The sequence below is a fragment of the Pongo pygmaeus genome, chromosome 16 (genome assembly GCF_028885625.2).
Source record: "Pongo pygmaeus isolate AG05252 chromosome 16, NHGRI_mPonPyg2-v2.0_pri, whole genome shotgun sequence".
In the NCBI taxonomy this organism is placed as follows: Eukaryota; Metazoa; Chordata; class Mammalia; order Primates; family Hominidae; genus Pongo; species Pongo pygmaeus.
Window position 1 is genome coordinate 78,827,413 of NC_072389.2, and position 23,458 is coordinate 78,850,870.

A 23,458-nucleotide genomic window follows, 5' to 3' on the forward strand; every position below is an offset into this window, starting at 1 on the left:
AGAGATTGAAGATAAGAATCAAACCCAGGCAAGAACAAGAGGGCCATCACAGAGTCAGGGGGTTGATTTAAGGGAAGAGTGTGTTCTCATTACAGGCAGAATGTTGAATTTTACAGTTATCTATGTTCAGACAAGAGCAGGAATACTGTATTAGGTTTCAAGCTCAGTTACCCTTCATCAGCTTTCATGTAGAGGCATCATTCACGAGAGATACTAGGATACAGAATAGAGAAAACTTACTGTAAAAGATAGAAAAAGTCAAGGCAGGATCCTAAGGAAAGATGAGACCTGAGGCTGGCCTTGAGGCATTTGACTTAGAGCAAGCATTTTGTGGGAAGGAATTTGCATGACCCAAATCCCAGAAATAGAATCTAACAGTGCACATGCAAGGTAAGTCATGACGAAAATGAAGGAAATGCAAGGGTCCTATCCTGAGGCTGTGAACCTTCTGAAACTATATGAAAATAAATATTTGTGTCTGTACATATTCACATTTCCCTTGAAAGAATCTGTAGTTTTCATCGTCATGTCAGAGCTCATATATCAGATTGTTGAGAACCACTGCGAGGGTCATTGTCAAATTTAGAGATGAAAGAAAAGGGGTGAAGAAGAGTGGATTTATTGAGTGCCCACCATGTGTCAGCCACTGTGTTAGGCAGTCAGGATGTAAAGATGAGTAAGACTTGACTTCTGTCCACAAGGAGCTTATGGTCTGTTACCATAGACAACAGTGTGATGTGTTATCACCTTAAGGAAAATAGGCAGCATAACCATTTATTCAAGGAGTTTGGCTAAAGGAAAATAGTTGTAAGAATATAGGTAGAAGGAGCAACAGGTTCTGGTGAGGGTATTTTAGGGATGGAGAAGAGACTATAACATGTTTTGGCAAAAGAGAAGCAGTTTCTGAAGAGAGATTTGCATTTCATCTGGAGGTGTTCAGCTTGTGTGGGGGAGGCATAAATGTTGGAACCAGCCCTTGGAAAATATTTTACATATTTAGTTTCACAAACCAACTTAACATTTTTTCCATTTATTATGCCACTGTACAGCTGAAATGAAAGAATTCATTAGCACCTTTTTTAGGATCATATTTGCCTACACTTGGCCAATGAATATATTGAAAATGATTTCAAGAGAATTCAGGGACTGTTTTGTTTTTCTTCTCCTTTAGTAAGTTAGAGGAAAGTTTTCCATAGCAGCAGAAGTGTGACAAATCCCACCTGTCAGGCTACACAAAATATGCCCTTAACTGAAGTGAATAACATGATTCATAACTAAAGCAAACAACTGTTAGAGTAACCATATTCAGATTTCTCTACTTTGATAGCAAAATTAATCTTAAGCTGTGGTGCTGTTATTCAGGAAAGCCAGTGTGTTTTACATTTTGTTAGTTTTTTTTCCCTTCCCAGTTTTTAAATCTAATGAATGTCTATTACAGAAACACTAGTGCCAGAGAAATTGTTTTCAAATATAGAATGTCTACCAAAGTGTAGGCATAGACAGCCGCACAGGATTTGTGTATAAATTGGAACTGGAACCTGTCAGTCAGACAAAAATAATATAGTAAAAGGGTAGGTATGTGAGCCATTGTAGGAGATGGAGCCAGCTAGACACTTAAGCAGTCAGCCAGTGTTCCAGTCTTCCAGTCACATACATCCTATCATGGGTATTGTAATAATCTCCTTACGGGTCTTCTTGAGCCCATGTTTAGACTCCTGGGTCCACCGCTAGCTAACTTTCCCATCATTTGGGAAAGATTGTTAACTTCATAACCTCACCTGTAAATGAGGATGATAATATTCATCTCACTTGGTTTAGTGCAAAGATTATATGAGAAAATACATGTCAAGTATTTAGTGCTTGACTGACTGTAACCATTCAATAAATGGTAGCTGTTTTAGAATTATTATTCTTTTATCTAGTCTTGTTCTTTTACTGTTTTTCTTCCATACATGTGTTCACATGTCCTTTCTAAACACAGATCTGATCATATCATGCTCCTGCTCATAATTTTTCAGTAGTTACCTGACATCTACTAGAGAAAATGTGAGCTTCAATAGTAGGACATTAGAGGGTTCTTCACTATCTGACTAGTCATTGTTTTCAACATTCTGTCTCCCATATCCACTTTGTTTCAACCAAGCTGAACCACTTAACACTGTCTTTTTGTATATTCTCCCTATTGACCCCATTGACTGGAATGATTTTCCCCTTGGTATCTGAGGAAAGTGTTCATTTTGCTTGACTCCAAGAATTCTTCACTAATCCTTCTTTTCCCTCCCAAACCCCTCCCAAAGCAGAATTGTGTGCTCTCATCTTTCTGTTTTTGTTATAACCATTACCTAAATCTGTTAGCACTTACGACATTTTTTGTAACTGTTTATATGTCTGACTTTCCTGCTAGACTGGGAGTTCTTTGTGGGCAGAATTCTCTTCATCACTGTATCCCTAGTGCCTACCACAATGCCTGGCAAAAGAAGGATCTCTTTCTGTGGTGGTTGCCTTTTATGTCTTGTGTAGGCCCACTGCAAAACTGGGATTTTATAAACCACAAGGAAGGTTTTTCAGTGTAATTTCTGGTTTTGATTTGAATCATAAAAAGGAAAATGTGTTTATATATTATTCTAAAACCACTTCAATCAAATACATTGTTTTCTTAGCTTCTATTATTTTAAAAACATGGCCAATATGACAGTATTGCCAAGAATGGTTATTGAGGACTGTAGCGTTTCATTTATATCTTGCTTTCTTGAACTTTTCTTTCTAGTTCAGCTCCCTGGCCCAGCACCTAACCTTCGTGCATATGCAGCTTCGCCTACCTCCATCACTGTTACGTGGGAAACACCAGTGTCTGGCAATGGGGAAATTCAGAATTATAAATTGTACTACATGGAAAAGGGGACTGATAAAGAACAGGTATGAAGTGAAGCAACTTTTCAAACCATTGATTGGAATACTAGAGTTGAAATATATTTCCAAAACTCAGTAGTTGCTTGACTGGAAATGTGAGGGGGAAAAAGTTATATAGGAAATGAAAAATTGACAGATTCTATTTCTTTGTAGCAAGATTTGTTGTGTAGTTTTTATCAGCAATGGTCACTGAACATCAAGCAGTATTTCTAAGTAAATTGTCAATTTATGATTAATCTGCTTTGACTATTAAAGAACCTTATGTAAAAGGGATAAAGTCTGTTTCATGTAGAATATAGAATTTGTATAGCTAATTCTTTAATTTTCAACTTTTCTTTTGGCTTGAGTGCATATGTATAAAATGTTTTATTTTATTCAAGGATGTTGATGTTTCAAGCCTCTCTTACACCATTAATGGGTTGAAAAAATATACAGAGTATAGTTTCCGAGTGGTGGCCTACAATAAACATGGTCCTGGAGTTTCCACACCAGATGTTGCTGTTCGAACATTGTCAGATGGTGAGTCTTTCTTCCTCTGGAACAATATACCACACTTGGTGCCCCTAGTGGTTTAGTTGTAAGATCATGAGCTTTGATGTCTAGAAGATACAGTTCAAATCCCAATTCTGCCTCTTTCTGGTAATATGACTAGTCAAGTCTGAACATCCTTCTTTACGTGTAAAATGTAGATAACACCAACTTCACTGAGTTGCTGTAAAGATTCAGTGAGAAAGCATAGAGCATAAAGTGCCTCTTACTGAATAGGCTCTCAGCGTTTGTATTTTTAGCAGAAGCTTTTGTGTGAGTAAATACTATTGCTTGTTCATAACACAGACCATTCCAGGGCTTTTGGAAGACTAGCCTTATTCTACTTAGCAATCATATTTGCATGCCAAATTAGTCTTTCTAGTTCCTCCGTATTTGTGACTATTTTATCTCTCACCTGTGACTGAATTTCTAAATTGTTATATATATATATATAAAAATACCCATGACCTAGAGCAGTGTTTTTCAAACTACAGCTTGCCAAAGAGATTAAGTAGGTCAAAACCAGCATTTAAAAATATATATATTTTTAGAATAGAACAGAAAAGATTAGAGTTCATTGCACTTAGTAAGGGTATATGTTGTTTCATGAAACTCAGATAAATCTTATGTTTTAGAAAAATATCTTTTTTTAAAAATGTAGTTATGTGTATACCACTCTTGTATAAACACACATGCTTTAGAAGGTAAAGTTTGACTCCCTTAAGAAAAGAGTCAAACTTAACATCACCAATAAAAGAACAGACTGACATCACGTGCCTCTTATGTGATATGTGGAGGAAGACACAATATTACTTCTGTTGTATCAGTACCAAAAATATTTAACTTGAGTCTGATCATGATGAAACAATCAGACAAATCCAAATTGAGGGAAACTGCAAAAAAAAATTTTATTTTAACTGACTTGGATTCTTAAAATATGTTAGTTTTGTGAAAGAAAAAAAAGGTTGAGGAATCATTCTAGAATCTAGATTAAAGAAGAGTAAAGACACATGAAATAAAATATGTATGATCTTTGGATCCTGCATCTGGAGGTAAAAAAACAGCCATAAAGGACACTATTGGTATAATTACTTGATATTAGATACATATGGTATTAGGCAGTAGTAAATATTAGATATGTTATTAGCTATATTAGGTAATATTTTTGTGTTAAAATTTCTGAATGTGATTGTTGTATTGTGCATTTTGTTGGAGAATGTCCTTGTTCATAGGAGATACATGTCGATATACACTGAAGAATTTTGGAGTGAAGTATGATGACTGCAGTCATCTCTCAGATGATTCAGAAACAATATGTAGATAGATAAATGTGTATACATATACATAATAGTAAGATAAATAAAACAGTTGTTGCAGAATATTAATAATTGTGAATCTGAAAAGAATAGCCATTCGTCGTACTATTCTTGCCACTGTTTTCCATGGGCTTGACAGTTTTCAGGGTTAAAAAGTTGGGAGGCCTGGTGCAGTGGCTCATACTTGTAATCCCAGCACTTTGGGAGGCCAAGTCGGGCAACTTACTTGAGCCCAAGAGTTCAAGACCAGCCTGGACAACATGACAAAACCCCATCTCTACTTAAAAAATAATAATAATAGCTGGGCATTAGTGGCACACACCTTTAATCCTAGTACTCAGGAGGCTGAGGTGGGAGGGTCACCTAGCCCGGGGAGGTCAAGGCTTCAGTGGGCTGTGATTACACCACTGCACTCCAGCCTGGATGACAGAGTGAGATGCTGTCTCAAAAAAAAAAAAAGAGTCGGGAAAAAGAAACAAATAAATTACAGGCGGTTATACCTTAGCTAGTGAACTACATAAGCCAGTTAGTCAAGATATTGGGGAAAAGTTAAGGGAAAAAAAATGTTTACTGTAGGCTCTTAAATCTACACATGAGCCAAATTTTAACTGCATTAAGTGTGTTGGCACGTTGACTACAGTACCTGTGGGAACTGAACACATCTCAGCATGGTGGCCAGGGGCAGCACTTTGGAATAACGCAAATCTTGGTTCCGATGCCAGGTGAAACAAATATCTTGGACAAGTTAACTTCCCTGAGCCTCTTCTGTAGTTTTCTGATCTACAAAATAGGAATGAGAATAGAAACTCCGTCCTGAGATTATTATAAGGAATAAGTGTCTGCCATGTAATGACCATGCAGCAAATCTTTGCTATGATGTTGATAATGAAGACAATGATGACAGATATGTTGGATACCTCCGCAACTCAGTCACTTCTTAACATGGAGATGACTGGAATCCTTAATGTACTTTTTTCAAAACACATGTGCCTGGGTCCTACTCTAGACCCTCATTACCTGAATCTCTGAGTTCAGGCTTGAGGCACTTTGCTAGGCACAAGTTACAGAAATGAGCAAGACACATTCTCTTGTCTTCCAGAAGCTATAGCACAGTGGGCACTTAGTTGTATACCTGGTCACCAAATGTTAGAGACAGAAAAAGAGAAGTTTCCACGAGTGGATTAGGAGAGAAGGGCGAAAGTCAGCAATTTGTGAGTGCAGAGAAAACAAATCCGGTTTACTTTGCTTGCTCTCACCAATATGAAGGGAGATATTAGAGAATGTGTGGGCCACACACTGAGATAAGCCTGGATTATGTTCTAAAGTGAGGAACTAAAGTTATGTGGCTGTTTAACCAACAGTCCCAAACTTCTCACATCTAAATGAGTATTTTCTGGTATCTGGTTGCCTCAGGAAGCCAGATGGTTCACTTTACCAGTTGTCATTGCTTAAATATCTTTGCTCTACTTGGGAACTGCCTTCAAAACCAGCTTAGAAACTCCACAAGAAAGCCAGGCTTACTGATATATGTACATCTCATTTTGATCCATAATGTCATTACCCAGTTCAGTCACTTGCCATATTCCTTAGACCTGGTTCCAGAAAAACCTATGGTTGTCTGCCAAGATAAAGATAGACCAGGGCCAGGCACGGTGGCTCACACCTGTAATCCCAGCACTTTGAGAGGCCGAGGCAGATGGATCACCTGAGGTCAGGAGTTCAAGACCAGCCTGGCCAACATGGTGAAACCCCATCTCTACTAAAAATACAAAAATTAGCCGGGCGTGGTAGCAGGCTTCTGTAATCCCAGCTGCTCAGGAGGCTGAGGCAGGAGAATCGCTTGAACCCGGGAGGCAGAGGTTGCTGTGAGCCGAGATCATGCCATTGTGCTCCAGCCTGGGCAACAAGGGTGAAACTTAGTCTCAAAAAAAAAAAGATAAACCATCACCAATAATACTCAAAAGAATACATTTAAGGTTCTGAGTACATATGGGGTCTAGAAAAGTTGAGAGTTTTTAGAAGAGTTCAGAGCTACTGTACATCCTTGAAATAAATACCTGACTTCCCAAAGGTACAGCCTGGCTTGAGTGTGGTTACTTTCCCATATGAAAGTGTCTTATGTTAAAAATGGAACCAGGCATGGCCATATGTCATCCACATAGTATTGTCAACATGAGGGCATTGGCAGCTAGTTTAGATCTGGTCACGTAATGAGTGTTTGAAATGTGCATTTGTTTAAAGTCCAGCCAAGATGATCACATGATGGGTGATGTATGGGTGATTAAAAAAAAAAAAAATTTTTTTTTTTGCTTCTCTAGTTCCCAGTGCTGCTCCTCAGAATCTGTCCTTGGAAGTGAGAAATTCAAAGGTAAAACTTTATGGTGGTGCTGTTCATTTTACTGGTATACTGTTGCACCTCAGAGGGGCTTATAGAAAGGGAGATTCTGTAGGAAAGCATCAAAATGAATGAATGGCAGTGTTGTAATAATCTGCATTTAAAAATATTAAACCTATAAATTAGAACCTAAGTGAAAAAAATCACAAGCAAATAAATTAGAAGACATAGATATTACACTTGCATTAAAGCTGGGCTTAAAAACCAACTCATTTATTCTCCTTAATTTTGCTTCCTTTCTCTGACACCAAAACTGCTTTAACGTTTCTGCAAATAAATTGCTCTTTTTCTGTAAAACATTACATTCTAGATGTTAACTGTTCAGAACCTAGTGGTACAGCAGAAGGAAATAAGTTGTTTATAACATGGTTCCTTAGTGCTATGAGATGAGCCCATGTGAATCAAAGGCAGACCTCTGTCAGATGGGTTGTATCTCCTCAAACTGTCCTTCCTATAGCCAAGTTTGCTGTGTTCTTAGGGCCATGTATGCCTCTCAGAGGCCCAGAGCCCTTCTGGACTACACAGACAACTAAGATAATCAGTCCTTTCAAGAAGTACTGTAGAGAGCCAAATGCAGTGGCTCACGCCTGTAGTCCCAGCTGCTCGGAGGCTGAGGTGAGAGGATCACTTGAGCCTGGGAGTTGAAGGCTGCAGTGAGCCATGATTATGCTACTACACTATAGCCTGGGTGACAGAATGAGACCCCGACTCTAAAAAAATAAGAAAGTACTATAGGGCTCCTTTTTTTTTTTAAGAGGCAACCAGCTGTTAATTAATGGTCCCCTTTTTAAAGAGTTTTATATGGAAATTGTCTAATTTCAGCTCTCTGCACTGGACACGGGAAGGAATCTTTATACCTAATAATTACTTCCCTAATCCATGTGCTTCTGGCCTTCTTATACTTTCCTTCTGAAAACTTTTCTGAGACTTCTATCCAACATCATCTTTCTGGCAAAACAGCCAGGAGATCAGGGGTCCAGAGTGTACTACTCAAGTGTATAATCTTCCCATTTGATCATTGAGGGTTTTAGAATTTAAAGGTATTTTTGAGTGATTATTAAATAACTTTGTAAAACTCTGAGTACCTTGCTGCCTCTATGTTTTTTCTCTTTAAACTGTAAAATCAGGATAAAAATATGTAAAACAGGACCAAGCTTTTGATATATTCAGCCTTTTTTCTATAATTCTATCTTGTGCAGAGTATTATGATTCACTGGCAGCCACCTGCTCCAGCCACACAAAATGGGCAGATTACTGGCTACAAGATTCGCTACCGAAAGGCCTCCCGAAAGAGTGATGTCACTGAGACCTTGGTAAGCGGGACACAGCTGTCTCAGCTGATTGAAGGTAAGCTACCTTCCACAAAGGCAAAAGATACACTGTGTCTTTCTCAGATATTGAATTATGCTAGTCTAATGACTGCCCTGAGCTGTCGACTTATACAAACAAATTTAAAATGGTTCAGAAAATTTTTAATGGTTCAGTCCACTTCTGACTTGATAGAGATTAATGGAAAACACTCTTAAAGGTTCTGCTATTTCTGAGTGGTGAGATCGAGTTTGATTTTTCCTTTCTTGTGTTTTCTGCATTCTCCATGTTTTCATTTTTGAGTGTATTTATTGCTTTTTTGTAATCTGAAAAATTATTAAAGAAAGTTATATAAGCATAGAAATTACCCCACTCAGTATAGTTGGTAACTGAGGTCTACAAAGTGGTTTTTGTAACACCGACCACCACTCGTGTATACGTGGCCTGAAACAGTATTTGTGAATAGCTGCATCATTGCAATAATCATACATGCGACTATGGACACTGTAAAGCTTTAGAAAATACTATCAGGCAAAGCTCCTTCTATATAGTTTTCCCTTCATATGCAACAGAATAAGTGGCATACCTGGTAAAAATGGATCCACATGTGTATCTAATATGGGTTCACCCTGGAGAGATCACAGAGAATCCTCCTGTCTTCCTCAAGTAGGGGAAGTAGAATTGGCTAAGCAAGGGGAAGGTTCTTTTGCAGGAGAAACATGGGAGCCAGATTAAGTGCTTTCACCCTGTGAATGTTGAGATCATGCCTACGAAGAATTGAGACAGATGCCCCAAGCTGTCCTTGTTCCATTGGGTTTTCATAGATGCTTAATATGGCTGCAGAATCAACTGTAGTCTGAGCAGACCCCATCCTGCTGACTCCTTTATTAGTTTAGCAGTGCCAAGACTCTGTCCTGCTCAGTTACACATGCCTCAGCTTCGGCACTATCACCCTACCTCTGTCCTAGGAGTGAACTCACATGGGCTGGGCCTGTTGGAGTATTGTCTCAGCTGCATCGGCTTAGTTTTGTCACTCAATAGAGCCCATCTGTTTTGCAAGCAAACAGATGAATTTGAGTCTAGTACATTTACAACCAAAAGGTGTGAGTTATCTGTAGCTGTAACAGTGTAGTCACAGGGCATGTTTAATCTCGGGACAAAAGCTCTGACTCGGGTAATTTTTTTGCTAGGAAACTCCAAAGCGTGTTGGTAGATAAGAACTATAAGAATGGGAGATATTGTCATTATTTTCTAAGCCCAAGAATTAATTTCATCACCCTTTGGAAACTTTAACTTTCTTTATATTTTATCTCTCCTGGGTAGACATTGAAAGGATTACAGAAGCTTGGCATCACCCACTTTCCTGTGACCCCAGGGACAGGGTTCTTGAGAGAACCTCAAGGTCAAAAAGTGTCACGTTTTCCAGCCAGGTGTAGTGGCTGATGCCTATAATCCCAGCACTTTGGGAGGCTGAGGCAGGTGGATCACCTGAGAGGTCAGGAGTTCAAGACCAGCCTGGCCAACATGGTGAAACCCCGTCTCTACTAAAAATACAAAAATTAGCTGGGTGTGGTGGCACCCACCTATGATCCCAGCTACTTGAGAGGCTGCGGCATGAGAATCTCTTGAGCTGGGGAGGCAGAGGCTGCAGTGAACTGAGATCATGCCACTGCACTCCAGCATGGACAACAGAGTAAGACTCTGTCTCAAAAAAAAGTATAATGTTTTTGCTTCTTTATGGGTATAAGTTTCTAAAAATTGAGAGAGCCATTGATAGTGAAAAACTGTGCTCTAGTAACCAGCAAGCTTCTCACTCCTCACCTCACAAATGGGATTGACTTCCTTCAGAATAGGAGAAGGTGAATGTTTGTCTCCAGGGGCATATCTTTCAGTCTTCCAGCTTCTTCACAAGAACCCCACATCTCTTAGCTGCAGTCCATATCATGACTGCAGTAGATGGTGCTGAGAAATATCACTAAGGGAGCATTGGCCACAGATGTTCTCAAAGTCAGTTTCAGCTGAGCATGATGGCTTACGCCTGTAATCCCAGCACTTTGAGAGGCTGAAACAGGCGGATTCCTCGAGCCCAAGAGTTTGAGACCAGCCTGAGCAACATGGTCAAACTGTGTCTCTACAAAAAATACAAAAACTTTAATGGATAAGCAGAGGCTGAAAAAAAAAAGTATAAAAATTAGTCAGGTGTGGTGGTGCTCACCTGTGGTCCCAGCTACTTGGGAGGCTGAGATGGGAAGATCATTTGAACCCAGGAAGCGGAGGTTGAAGTGAGCCATGATTGTGCCACTGCACTGTAGCCTGGGCAACAGAGTGAGACTCTGTCTCAAAAAAAAAAAAAGTTTCATATTTTACTCTACATTCAGATAAATAACATTTGCCATTTGTAAGGCTTTTCATTTTGAATATTTAGTTGTATTTATTATATACTAGGCACCATTCTTGTTGCTGTTAAAAAAGAGTATAGTCGTTGCCCATGAGGAGATTATTCATTTTCTCAATGAAACATTTGATGCGTAAGCAAAATAGAATTTTTATGGTAAAAATGGCTTTATATTAAGAAAATTCTCACATTTTAAAATCATATCTGGATTTATTCATTTAATAGATTTCATTGAACTTTTGTTGGCATGTTCTGGCACTGAGTATACAATGTTGAACAAAAATGGAGATGCTTGCACTCTTAAAGCATTAACTTGAAGCCTGATAAGTGTTAGGGAGCAATATGGATCACCAAGATCCTTTACCAACAACACATTATATGATTAAATTTGAAGCAGAAGTAATTATTGTTATAGCACTAAACAGATCTTGCCATATCTTTATGATATGTATTGTATACCTTAGTTGTAGTCTATAAACTCTATAGGGTACTTAGAGGGAAAGGAACTCAGCCTCTTTGCATAGTACCTCATTTTTGCTTGCTCTCTCTTACATCCCAATTGTCCCCAAAGGACAGGGAATGATTGGTTGGATTCTTTCAAGATCTTCATTGAGTAGTGTTTGCTAGTAATCCAGATTATTATCTGTCAACAAACACTCTAGTACTTTCTGGTTCATTGTGTGGGGAGACAAGGAGATAAATTGACTTGGGCCCAGGCATTTTGCTCCTCTCTTTTGTCTTGCTCCTTGCTTTGTGGGTCACACAGATGTTAGGATGGGCCTACCAACTCTTCTCCCCTACCACGGGACAGGATTAGTTAACCAAACCAGGGCTTTTCTCATGTCCTGGCCAAGTTATGTTCTCAGTACTGTTGCCTGGTTTGTAGAATAGACTTTTCTATGTGCATCTTTGTTGCCTTTGATACATTGGTAAGTCATGTGCTTTATTAGCTGGTAGTAAATTAAAAGTTGCATAACAGAAAGGTTTGGGTCATTTTCCACTTTAACTTACTATATAATATATGAGCAATTGGTTGTTAAGGAATAGATTTTGAGACTGTATTTGGTGCTTAAAATTTTTCTGCCATAATTATGAGGTGGCTCAGAGAACAGAGGTAACTCAATAGGAGTTACATCTGTGCATTCTTTCCTAGGTTTTGGTGCCTTCTAAGACCAGATACCTTTGTTCCTTTGTTATAACTCTTTCATTGTTTTTGGCCTCTTTTGGCCTTAGCTTTCTTTGTAACACAATAAAGGGATTGCATTAAATGATCTCTGAGGTGCCTTCAAGCTCTTAAACAAAAGTCTGTAATCTCCTGGGAGCTTCAGTCATTTCTGTTTTCCTCTTAGATTGTGTGGGCTTCAGCCCGCTTTATTTGGAGATGGAAGCTACTCTATGTTGTATTTGCATTTTGCCTACACTGTATTAACTTAAACTGAAACTTTCCAAGCTATATACTGAGTTGGTGACTGAGATATTTGCCTTAATGAGGGATTATTAATCTTTTGTTTTTCCAAAGCTCTTGTTTCAGTTGTCTTTTTTGTCATTTGGTCTCAGGTCTCGATCGGGGGACTGAGTATAATTTCCGAGTGGCTGCTCTAACAATCAATGGTACAGGCCCGGCAACTGACTGGCTGTCTGCTGAAACTTTTGAAAGTGACCTAGATGGTAAGAATAACAATTGGCAAGACTGGCACACAATAAATACTAGCTGTAGTCAAATGAGTCAAACTGGAAAGCCACAGACTTGGGGTGGATATGGCTCAAGTCTCTGAACTTTTTAGTGTATCATGCTGCTGTCGTTCCTGTATTGCATCGAGGCTGCTGGAATGGATTTTTTGCAGTGCCTTGTAGAGAACTGTCCTTTCAAGCAGAACTAGAGCAAATAAAAATGTGTATGTGCTATAAGTTGGATTTTTTTTTTATCAAGGCCATTAAGTAGATGGATGATCTAAAATTTAAGGCTCAGCCACATAAATCATGCCTTTATTTCAACTGCAGTTTCCCTTTTCTTTTAGTCCTGGACACCTTGCCCTTTTTCTCACATGTTTATTCCGTGAGTACTCCCAAATGGGTGTGTATAGGTAGCATCTTTATCAGTGATAGGTGCTGGACTTGGGAGGCAAAAGACCTGAGTTCTTGTTCCAAGTCTCATTTTACTAATTTTTTTTTTTTTTTTTTTGAAAAGGGATCTCACACTCTCACCCAGTCTGGAGTGCAGTCATGGTTCACTGCAGCCTCGACCTCCCATGCTTAAGCATGATCCTCTCACCTCAGCCTCCTGAGTAGCTGGGACCACAGGTGTGTGCCAACACACCTAGCTATTTTTTTTTAGAGACAGGGTCTCACTATGTTGCCCAAGCTGGTCTTGAACTCCTGGGCTCAGGTGATTCTTTCTCCTTGGCCTTGCAAAGTGCTGGGATTACAGACATGAGCCACCATACCTGGCCTCAGTTTACTAATTTGTAAATTAAGGTAGTAATTTATACCCTGAAAACAGTGTATGTGAAAGAGCATGTAAATTTCCTCCTTTGTAAGCCTTTTAGTCTTTCACCAATTGAATCAACTGCGGCTCTAAAATTTCATGTTTTCTGACTTATCATACTACTTAGGGGAGTAAATAATTGGTGCTATTGCTATAGTGTGATGCTTAAACACCTGTTAACAACAGGCTTCCAACTACTCAGTTTATGCCTTTCTCATTCCACCTGGTAGAGTTTGGGAATGGGATGTGGGACCAAGAGAGATGGTAACTATTGAAAGGCAATTTATTTTTCTCCATTGGGGCAGAAGAGGTTCTTGTATCTCTTTGTTTTCCCTTCCAAATTAATATTGCAGTGTCTTGTATTTAAAGCTGTTCAGGTCTTTTTTTTTTTTTTTTTTTCTTAGAATGCAGTAAAATCATGGGATGTATTTCACTATACATACAGATTCTCTTTAAACTCTTAGGCATAATGTAAAAAACTTAGCCCCAAATACTGTGGTAGGAGGCTAAACACCATTCCGCGAGGATGGTGAGATATTTTAAAGGACAGTATATCTCATCTTGCTTTTCCACTTTTCCTTCCCAGAAACTCGTGTTCCTGAAGTGCCTAGCTCTCTTCACGTACGCCCGCTCGTCACTAGCATCGTAGTGAGCTGGACTCCTCCAGAGAATCAGAACATTGTGGTCAGAGGTTACGCCATTGGTTATGGCATTGGCAGCCCTCATGCCCAGACCATCAAAGTGGACTATAAACAGCGCTATTACACCATTGAAAATCTGGGTATGTTTGCTAAGTAGAGAAAGTTAATTGTGTGGGAGATTCCTTTCTTTTAACCTTTTATGTAATATTTTTATTTTTACAAGAAAATTGCAAAAATAGTACAAGTAATTTCTCTATGTTATTCACCTGAATTCCCCAAATGTTAACATTTAACCACATTTACATCTATATTTTGCAGAATGCCCCTCAATTTAGACTTGGCTTAATATTTCCTCATTACATTCAGGTTTTGCATTTTTGGAAGGAATAGGGTAGAAGTGTTGGGTTTCTGTCAGTGCATCATATCAGGAGGCACATTACAGCCTATATTGATAATGATGTTAACTTTAATCAGTTGGCTAAAATGGTATCTGCCACATTTTCCTGCTATAAAATTGTTATTTTTTTCCTTGGTAATTAAAAGTATCTTGTGGATGAGATACTTTGAGTCTTTATAAACATCTTGTTTCCCATTACACTTTCACTCCCTAGTTTCAGCATCTGTAGTAACAGTTATTAGAATGGTGTTTCCCCAGTGGTGATTTTCTAATTCCATATTTCCTCTACATGTATTAACATCCTATGAAAAGGAAGAACTTTCTTTCACCTCCATGAAGAGAATGGCCAATAGGAATCTTTTTATAACTGGTTCCTGTGTCAATTTGACATCTTCCATCTTTCTTTGAGCACTTTCGTCCTTTTTGACAACATAGTAAGATGTTCGTGGCTCATCTGGTATTTCGCTAGCCTCGGCCCTGGAACCAGCCATTTCTCTAAGGAACCCTGATTTATTTTATGAAAAATGATTTTGGAAACCAATATCTGGGCACTATATCTGTTCATTGTAACTAGGGTAGAAAATCCTAAGGCATCTACAAAAAGGCCACAAGATACAAAATGAATATACAAAAACAGTAAAATGATTTTGGAAACCAATATCTGGTCACTATATCTGTTCGTTGTAACTGGGGTAGAAAATCCTAAGGAATCTACAAAAAGGTCACTAAAACTATAAGTGAATTTAGCAAGGCCACAAGATACAAAGTGAATATATAAAAACAGTTGTATCTCCATATACTAATAATAAGCAGTTGGAAATTGGAATTAAAGTAACGATACCACTTAGAATAGCATCAAAAAATATGAAGTACGCAGGAGCAGACTTATGAAATGTATGTAGTATCTGTGCACTGAAAATAGAAAATTGTTACTGAGAGAAATTAAAGAATACTTAAATGAAGATACCATGTTCACTGGTTGGAAGCCGTGATATTACTAAGGTGACAGTTCTCCCCAATGCAGTCCAAGAAAAGTCCCAATAGGCTTTTTTGTAGAAATTGATAAGCTGATTCTAATAATTTTTATGAAAAATCAAAGGAACTAGAATAGCCAACTTTTTAAAGAATAAAATTAGAAGACCCGTACTAGCTGATTTCATGTCTTCTTATAATTGAGACATAGTGGTGGTATTGTAAAGGTAGATGTTATACATCAGTGGAACAGAATAGAGTCCAGAAATAGATCCATATGTATATAGTCAGTTGGTTTTTGGAAAAGCGGCTTAGATAATTTCGTGGGGAGAAGACAGTCTTTTTAACAAAAGATGTAGGAATACCTGGATATCCATATGAGAAAGAAAAGGAACTTTAACCCTTGTCTTCACACTATATGCAAAAACAGACCTAAATGCAAGACCCAAATGACTTTGGGACAACAATTCTAGAATAAAGCATAGGAAAAAATCTTTATGACTTTGGGATAGGCAAGGACCTCTTAGGTTGTAAAACAGCACAAATCATAAAATTTAAAAATTGATAAATTGGATTTCATCAAAATTTTAAAACTTCTACTTTTAGAAAGATACCAATAAAATGAAAAGGCAAGCCACAGACTTGGAGAAAATACCCACCATTTAAATATCTGACAAAGAATTTGAGTCCAAAATATATAAAAACTCTTACAACTCAATAATAAGAAGGCAATGCAATAAAAAGTGGGCAGGAGATTTGAACAGACACTATACCAAAGAAAATATATGAGTGGACAATAACCATATGAAAAGATGCTCGGCAACATTAATCATCAGAAAATGCAAATTAAACCCACAATGAAATACTATTGCACACCCGCTAGAATTGCTAAACGTTAGTAGACTGGCAATAACAAATATCAACAAGGATACAGAACTAGAATGTTCATACTAGCTGGTGGGAATGTTTGACAGTACAACCACTTTGGAAAACAGTTTAGAGGTTTCCTGTAAAGTTATAACCCAGTAATCCCACATGTAGATAATTAATTAAAAGAAATAAAAATACATGTCTGTGTAAAAACTTACATACAATGTTCATAGTAACTTTATGAACAAGGGGAAATAAATTTTCATCAACAGGTAAGTGGTAAATCGTAATATATCCCTGGAGTACTACTCAGCAATTAATAGGCTATCAAGACACAACAGAAATTAATCTCGCAAACATGCTGAGCAAAGAAGTCAAAACTGTTATATTTTGTGAATTACAAAAAAGGCAGAATTTATCTATAGTGACAAAGCGAGATCAGTGGTTGCCTGGAACCAGGGGTGGTAGGAATCAACTACAAGGGCACTAGGGAGCTTCTTGGAGTATTGGAAATGTTCTATATCTTGATTTTGGTGGTTATTATGCAAGGTATATATATTTGTCAAAACTCTAAATGTACACTTAAATGGATACATTTTATTGTATGCTAATTAGACCTCATAGTTGATTTTTTGTTGTTGTTGTTGTTGTTGAGACAGCATCTCACTCTGTCGCCCAGGCTGGAGGCAGTGGTGCGATCTCAGCTCACTGCAACCTCCACCTCCTGGGTTCAAATGATTCTCCTGCCTCAACCTCCTGAGTAGCTGGGATTACTGGCTTGCGCCACCATGCCCAGCTAATTTTTGTATTTTTGGTAGAGACGGGGTTTCACCATGTTGCCCCAGGCTGGTCTCAAACTCCTGACCTCAGATGATCTACCCACCTCAGCCTTCCAAAGTGCTGGGATTACAGACATGAGCCACCGCACCCAGCCTCATTGTTGATTTTAAAAGCAAAAGAATTTGCGAAATATTTATATTTTATAATAAATAATTTATTTTGTTAGGTATAATTACTTTTCCAAATTGGATTATCATTATAGATCTTTTTTGAAACACTTGTTTCTAAAATTAAAATCTGCCCTGACCAAATTTTCATTCAGATCGTTTCTTTGTAAACATCTTTTCTAAGAACAACTTCAAGTGCCTAACAGACGAGTTATATTCATCCTTTCTGTTAAAAAATAAGCTGGGATTTAAATATTCAAAAAAACAAGTAGTCTTTATCTTTTTCCTTACAAGGAAGAAACAGTACAGTTAACCTAGGAAATGTATCCCCACATGAACATCTTTTAAGACAATTGTTAGCAAAAGGAAAGCTTTGCTGGTAGAATAAAAATGTCTGGCCAGGCGCAGTGGCTCACACCTCTAATCCCAGCACTTTGGGAGGCTAAGGCAGGAGGATCGCTTGAGCCCAGACGTTCAAGACCAACTTGGGCAACATATTGAGACCTCATCTCTACCAAATATTTAAAAAATTAGCCAGGCATGGTGGCGTGTGCCTCTAGTCCCAGCTACTTGGGAGGCTGAGGTGGGAGGATCGCTTGATCCCTAGAGGTCAAGGCTGCAGTGAGTCCTGATTATACCGCTGTACTCCAGCTGGGTGACACAGCAAGACCTTGTCTGGGGGAAAAAAAAAAAAAATGTCCCTATAGTGACCAGCCTCATACTGTTTCCTTTATGCAACTACTGACGTGAAACTCTTTTGCAGTATTGACAGGACATGGTCCTTGACCTTCAGGTGCTTTCAGTCTAACAGAACAAAAAGAAAACACAAGAAACAATGAAGTGAGTTGACGTGAATTTTGTTCAGAGAAGGGAGAGCTAGCAAGACACAGAGCAGTCAGGGAAGAAACACCTGAGCTTGAAAGATAGAATCAAAATAGCATTTGAAACAGAGAGATGAGAGGAGTGCTGCATGTGCAGAAGAGAGTAAGCAGATAGAATTTATTAGAAAATGGAGTGCATATTGCAGAGTAGCAAAAAAATTGATGCGGTGTACAGTAAAATAAGCTTGAGTTATAATTATTGACCTAGATAGATCTAAGATGCATAGGATGTTGAGTAAAAGAAGCAAGTGAGAGGTGGAGAAATGCAGTTAGCAATTCATCTATTCATCAGCCTGGAACTCTCCCCTGACCTTCAGATCCATATAAATATCTGCCTACTGGGTATCTGCACCTGGATATATCTCATATTCCATCTGGCCCAAAATTAAAGTTAATGCCTTCTCCCTCAAACCTGTTGCTCAATCAGCAAATATTTAATGAACACTTACAATATCCCAGACACCGTGCTAGAGATAGAGCAGAGAATGAGACAGACGTGCTCACAATTATTAGAAATAATACAATTCAAAAATAATTGAAATTGTTCATGGTGCTAAGGGAGAGAAATGGGCTGTGTAACTAGAGAGGCTAGTCCAGTGTGGAATGAGCCCTTTCAGATGAATAGGCGCTTACCTAGGTAAACAGGAAGAGTGGGATGGGAGCAGCTGCAAGCGAGAAGGCCCCGTGTTGGAAAGAACATAGTGCTCAGTGAACTGAAAAGTGGCCAGTAATGATGGAGCACAGAGAACTAGGCAAAGAGTGGTGCGAGAAGACAAGTAGTAGATTCAACAAAACTTTATTGTTTGTCTGGAGGGGATGAGGGAAAAGGAGGTCTTAATAACTCCCAGGTTTCTGGCTTGAACAGCAGGGTTGGTGGTAGTGTCGTTTACTAAACCAGGAGACACTGGAGCCGGTCTGAAGCTGGAGGCAGGGTGAGAAGGGAAAGATTTCAGACACCCAAGAGGAAATGCCAACAGACAATTGAACATAAAGGTCTGGTGCTCATAAGAAAGATCCAGACTAGAGATCTGTATTTGTAATTGATGACACATACATGCTAATCAAAGCTAAGGAAATGAATGAAAGTGTATAGGGTGAGAGCAAAGAGTGGGAATAGAAGAGGACCTAGAATCAAGCCTTGCACATGTGTATCATGGTTGCTCTTGCCCCTTTTCCCAATCTCAGTGAATGACACTACTATCTACTATGTTGCCCAAAGCACTTTTTCCTTGCCAGTCATGAAGTAAGTCTTACTGATTCCATTTGTTGTCAGTTCTGACACAGGAAGACCAGGTGCCTCTATTTGTTGCCCTCTAGTGGCAATCTAGGGAGTGAGTGGGCCGCCAAGAAAAGCAGCTGTTTTAAGCTTTTGAGCCACATGAGGCATGGCTCATGAGGCATGATGGCTAGGTAAGGTTTGTCCGTTTCTGGATTTGGAGGCCACTTGGAGAGTCAAGGACATTGAGCACTTACTGAATTAACAGTTTATCTCCTCCTTCTCTACCTTGTCTGTTCCCATCGCTGTCCTTCCAGGAATGAAAGGGGTTTGTTTAATTCCAAGCTCCATCTATAGGCTTCAGCACATTAAATCTTATCTCTTCATTCTCAGCCAAGCCCTACACCATACCCTGAACATCATTAAACCATAGGAGAGACCGACAGAGAATTCAAACACAGCCCACCTCCTCTACTGAGACTAAATCCAGGAAGTTGGTCCCAGCCAGTTTTTCTGTACTGTGTGTGCTTCCATCTTCATATCTCCCCACACCCTGAAATAATCCTCCATAAAAAATTTTAAAGTTGTCTTTCTTGAATTCTTCTGTGGTTAAGATTATGCACAGCCACCCTTGAATTTTTAAAATTCTGTAGTGAGCATTTTTTTTATGTGTGTTTCTTTTCTTCAGATCCCAGCTCTCACTATGTGATTACCCTGAAAGCATTTAATAACGTGGGTGAAGGCATCCCCCTGTACGAGAGTGCTGTGACCAGGCCTCACACAGGTAAGGTATCCTATCTTTCCTAGTCTCCAGCACTTTTCCCAGCAGCTTAGGCAGAATATTGGCATGAGGCCTATCCCATAGGTGTTAGTGAAGAAAAAGCGTATGGCAGTTTCGGGTGCTGACTTCAAATGGGAAAGTGGGCTTTCAGCATGGAAAGTTCTGTTAATTTCTGTTTTGCTTTTTTGGAAGATACTAATTCTGCCACATAAGCCATTCTGTGTAGATATATACATATGTTTTTAATCTGTTAGGATGTGGAAAGCAGAGTTTTTAGATAATTAAAAGTGATTTTCCATCTTTTGGGCATGTGAGTTGAAACTAAAGTGAGTCAAAAACAAAAAATGTAGGTTACTGACGGTGGCAATAAATGCATGTGATTCATGAACCCAACATCATTTGGTTACTAGCCACCTGAGTTGGTTAGGAAAGTGTTTTTCTATGTGCCTTTTGTAAGCTTGGGTATAAGGTCAGAGGTACTATCCATTTGATCAGTTATACATTTATTATAAATGAGACCAAATATTCATTGTTTTTCTTTGAATTATCTACTTAAAATATCTCTAAAGGCCGGGCGCAGTGGCTCATGCCTGTAATCCCAGCAGTTTGGGAGGCCGAGGCAGGCAGATCCTGAGGTCAGGAGATTGAGACCATCCTGGCTAACACAGTGAAACCCTATCTCTACTAAAAATACAAAAAATTAGCCAGGTGTGGTGGTGGGCACCTGTAGTCCCAGCGACTCGGGAGGCTGAGGAAGGAGAATGGCATGAGCCCGGGAAGCAGAGCTTGCAGTGAGCCGAGATCGTGCCACTGCACTCCAGCCTAGGCAACAGAGCGAGACTGTCTCAAAAAACAAAACAAACAAAAATCTCTAAAATAAAGTAATATACACGTCATGTAAATTTTTCTATAGATATATGACATCTAATTTAGATCTGAAAGAGAAAGTTTATTGAAGTAAATATGTTAGAGTTATAAATTTTTAAAAAGGGCACTGGAAACCAAAGAATTTATTTTCGGAAATGTTCTTTTTCATTTATTTCCCAAAATTTTGATTCTGTATTGTCCAGTGATATCTGCTGGATACATTGCATAATTGTGCAGATTTGGTAACATTCTTAAGGAAGGCTTACCTTTCCTGAAGGAAGAGTACACCCTTGAGTTCCTTTTGCTTTATTTGGGTGTGAGCTATGTCACTCTACTGCCATTAGACCCAGAACATCAGGGGGCCTAATATTCTCTGTCCTTTTTTTTAAGCTTCTATTTAAGACTACTACGCATTTAGTAGTTCTGTTCTGTCTTCTGTATGCTTACAGTTTATAATTTCTTTTAGAAATAGCTTTAGTATTACAAAAAGGAGAAAAAATTAAGTGAAAAAGTATTTAAATAAGTGGTCTGCTACTTTCTAAAATCAGGCTATAATAGTAAAAAACAAATTTGAGATTACTTCCTTTTATGTGGCTTAAAAATATAGCCTACTGGCTAGAAATATACAAGAAAATGTTCCTAAGTCATGTAATCTAGATATGTTTTCTAAGGGTTGCTACATATAAGAAACAAAATTTCTACAAGAATTCTAATGACTTCTACACCTGAAGGTGCATTTTCTGTAACTAATTGGTATGTGTCCTGCCAAACTTTGAACAAAGCTCTTGGTTATATAATGTATGCTGCTCCTCTGTTATTTTTAGTCCTCATTGCGCAGGAAATACACAAATGGAGACTATTACTTTAGCTTAGCAATTATTCATAAACAAGGTCCATGCCATTCCACATTTTGAGTAATAAGGGCTAGTCACCATGACTATGTGAGAAACCCATTGTAAACTGCGAACTTAAATCAGTATGTGTAAACTTAGAAAACCTAAGCATGGATTGGGAAAGCCCATATGGATTCTGCTGTATTGCCCTGGGCCCATGGTGCATGGTGGTTTTGTGCTTTTTCTGGCCTCAGAGAAAGTGTCTATTGTGTATGGCACAGGACAGCTCCATGAGTGTAGACTTTCCATCAAATAAGTACTGTACAGTACTCTGATTTCTAAAGTTTGTGAAGTTTGTTACTTGGAACTCTGATAACCATGGCATTTCCCTTAACTGATGGGAATTCATCACTGGGTTGTTCTCTGACTCTGTGGAAGAAACTATGGTAGATAGTCCAGCATGGTGTCAGCTTACCTTTCCTGAAGGAAGAGTACACCCTTGAGTTCCTTTTGCTTTATTTGAGTGTCAGCTATGTCACTGTACTGCCGTTAGACCCAGGACATCAGGAGGTCTGAACTTGACCCTTTCTGGGTATCAGATACCCTCAATACCCATGGCTGACATTCAAGACTCAGGTTTGAGAGTTGGACCCTTACATGAATAGTGATATGCACAGATAACTCTTGTCCCAAAAATTCAGCCACATTCACTGAAATCTCAAACCATGAGCTTTGTATTGCTTGTTTAGAAATTGTACCCCTGATTCTAAAAGCAGTTTTTGTCTTCGTGAGCCTTTTTGGTTTTTGGTTTTTTTTGTTTTCTGAGACAGCGTCTTGCTCTGTCACCCAGGCTGGAGTACAGTGGTGCAATCTCAGCTCACTGCAACCTCCACCTCCCAGATTCAAGCGATTCTCGTGCCTCAGCCTCCCGAGTAGCTGGGACCCCAGGCACCTGCCACCATGCCCAGCTAATTTTTGTATTTTTAGTAGAGACAGGGTTTCACCATATTGGGTAGGCTGGTCTTGAACTCCTGACCTCAGGTGATCTGCCCACCTCTGCCTCCCATAGTGCTGGGATTACAGGCATGAGCCGCTGCACCTGGCCTCATGAGTCTTTTTGAACAGGAGGTAGAATTTTCAAGTTGTTTTAAGAAAATTCAAGCATGAATACATTAATATAATCACTGGATTATAACATTTTAATATGCCTGTAGAATGCAGTAGAGAATGTAGTTTATTACTGCTTCTCTTAACATTTTTCTGTAATTTTTTCCTGAAGGAACACAAGTGGAAATAGTCTTTTAAATGAATGGTGGTTATCTATTAACTCCGAATTTTCTTTCTTTTTCTCCATTTCTCACCTTTCATTCCATTATATTACCCTGCATTTCCCTTTTATTTTATTTTTGTTTACATTAAAATGCCACTTCCCTTTTCAAATTATTTTCTGCTCAGACACTTCTGAAGTTGATTTATTTGTTATTAATGCTCCATACACTCCAGTGCCAGATCCCACTCCCATGATGCCACCAGTGGGAGTTCAGGCTTCCATTCTGAGTCATGACACCATAAGGATTACGTGGGCAGACAACTCGCTGCCCAAGCACCAGAAGATTACAGACTCCCGATACTACACCGTCCGATGGAAAACCAACATCCCAGCAAACACCAAGTACAAGGTACTGACACATTTGCCCTGGCTGAAAAAAGCTAATC

The 23,458-nt window shown here is 38.9% G+C and overlaps 1 protein-coding gene across 13 annotated transcripts in view; it reads left to right on the top strand.

Annotated features, from left to right (window-relative positions):
- The window catches only part of NEO1 (neogenin 1), a 254,483-nt gene that overhangs the window by 196,046 nt on the left and 34,979 nt on the right, over positions 1-23,458 (top strand). For 8 of the 13 annotated variants that reach the window (XM_063652736.1, XM_054451559.2, XM_054451565.2 and 5 more), the window contains exons 10-17: positions 2,768-2,916; positions 3,291-3,429; positions 7,073-7,122; positions 8,349-8,496; positions 12,410-12,520; positions 13,924-14,118; positions 19,950-20,045; positions 23,198-23,421. In XM_063652736.1, coding sequence (XP_063508806.1) covers positions 2,768-2,916; positions 3,291-3,429; positions 7,073-7,122; positions 8,349-8,496; positions 12,410-12,520; positions 13,924-14,118; positions 19,950-20,045; positions 23,198-23,421 — 1,112 coding nt within the window. The remainder of the gene's footprint in view (positions 1-2,767; positions 2,917-3,290; positions 3,430-7,072; positions 7,123-8,348; positions 8,497-12,409; positions 12,521-13,923; positions 14,119-19,949; positions 20,046-23,197; positions 23,422-23,458) is intronic. The other 5 variants (XM_054451561.2, XM_054451563.2, XM_063652733.1 and 2 more) reach the window with 1 other exon arrangement.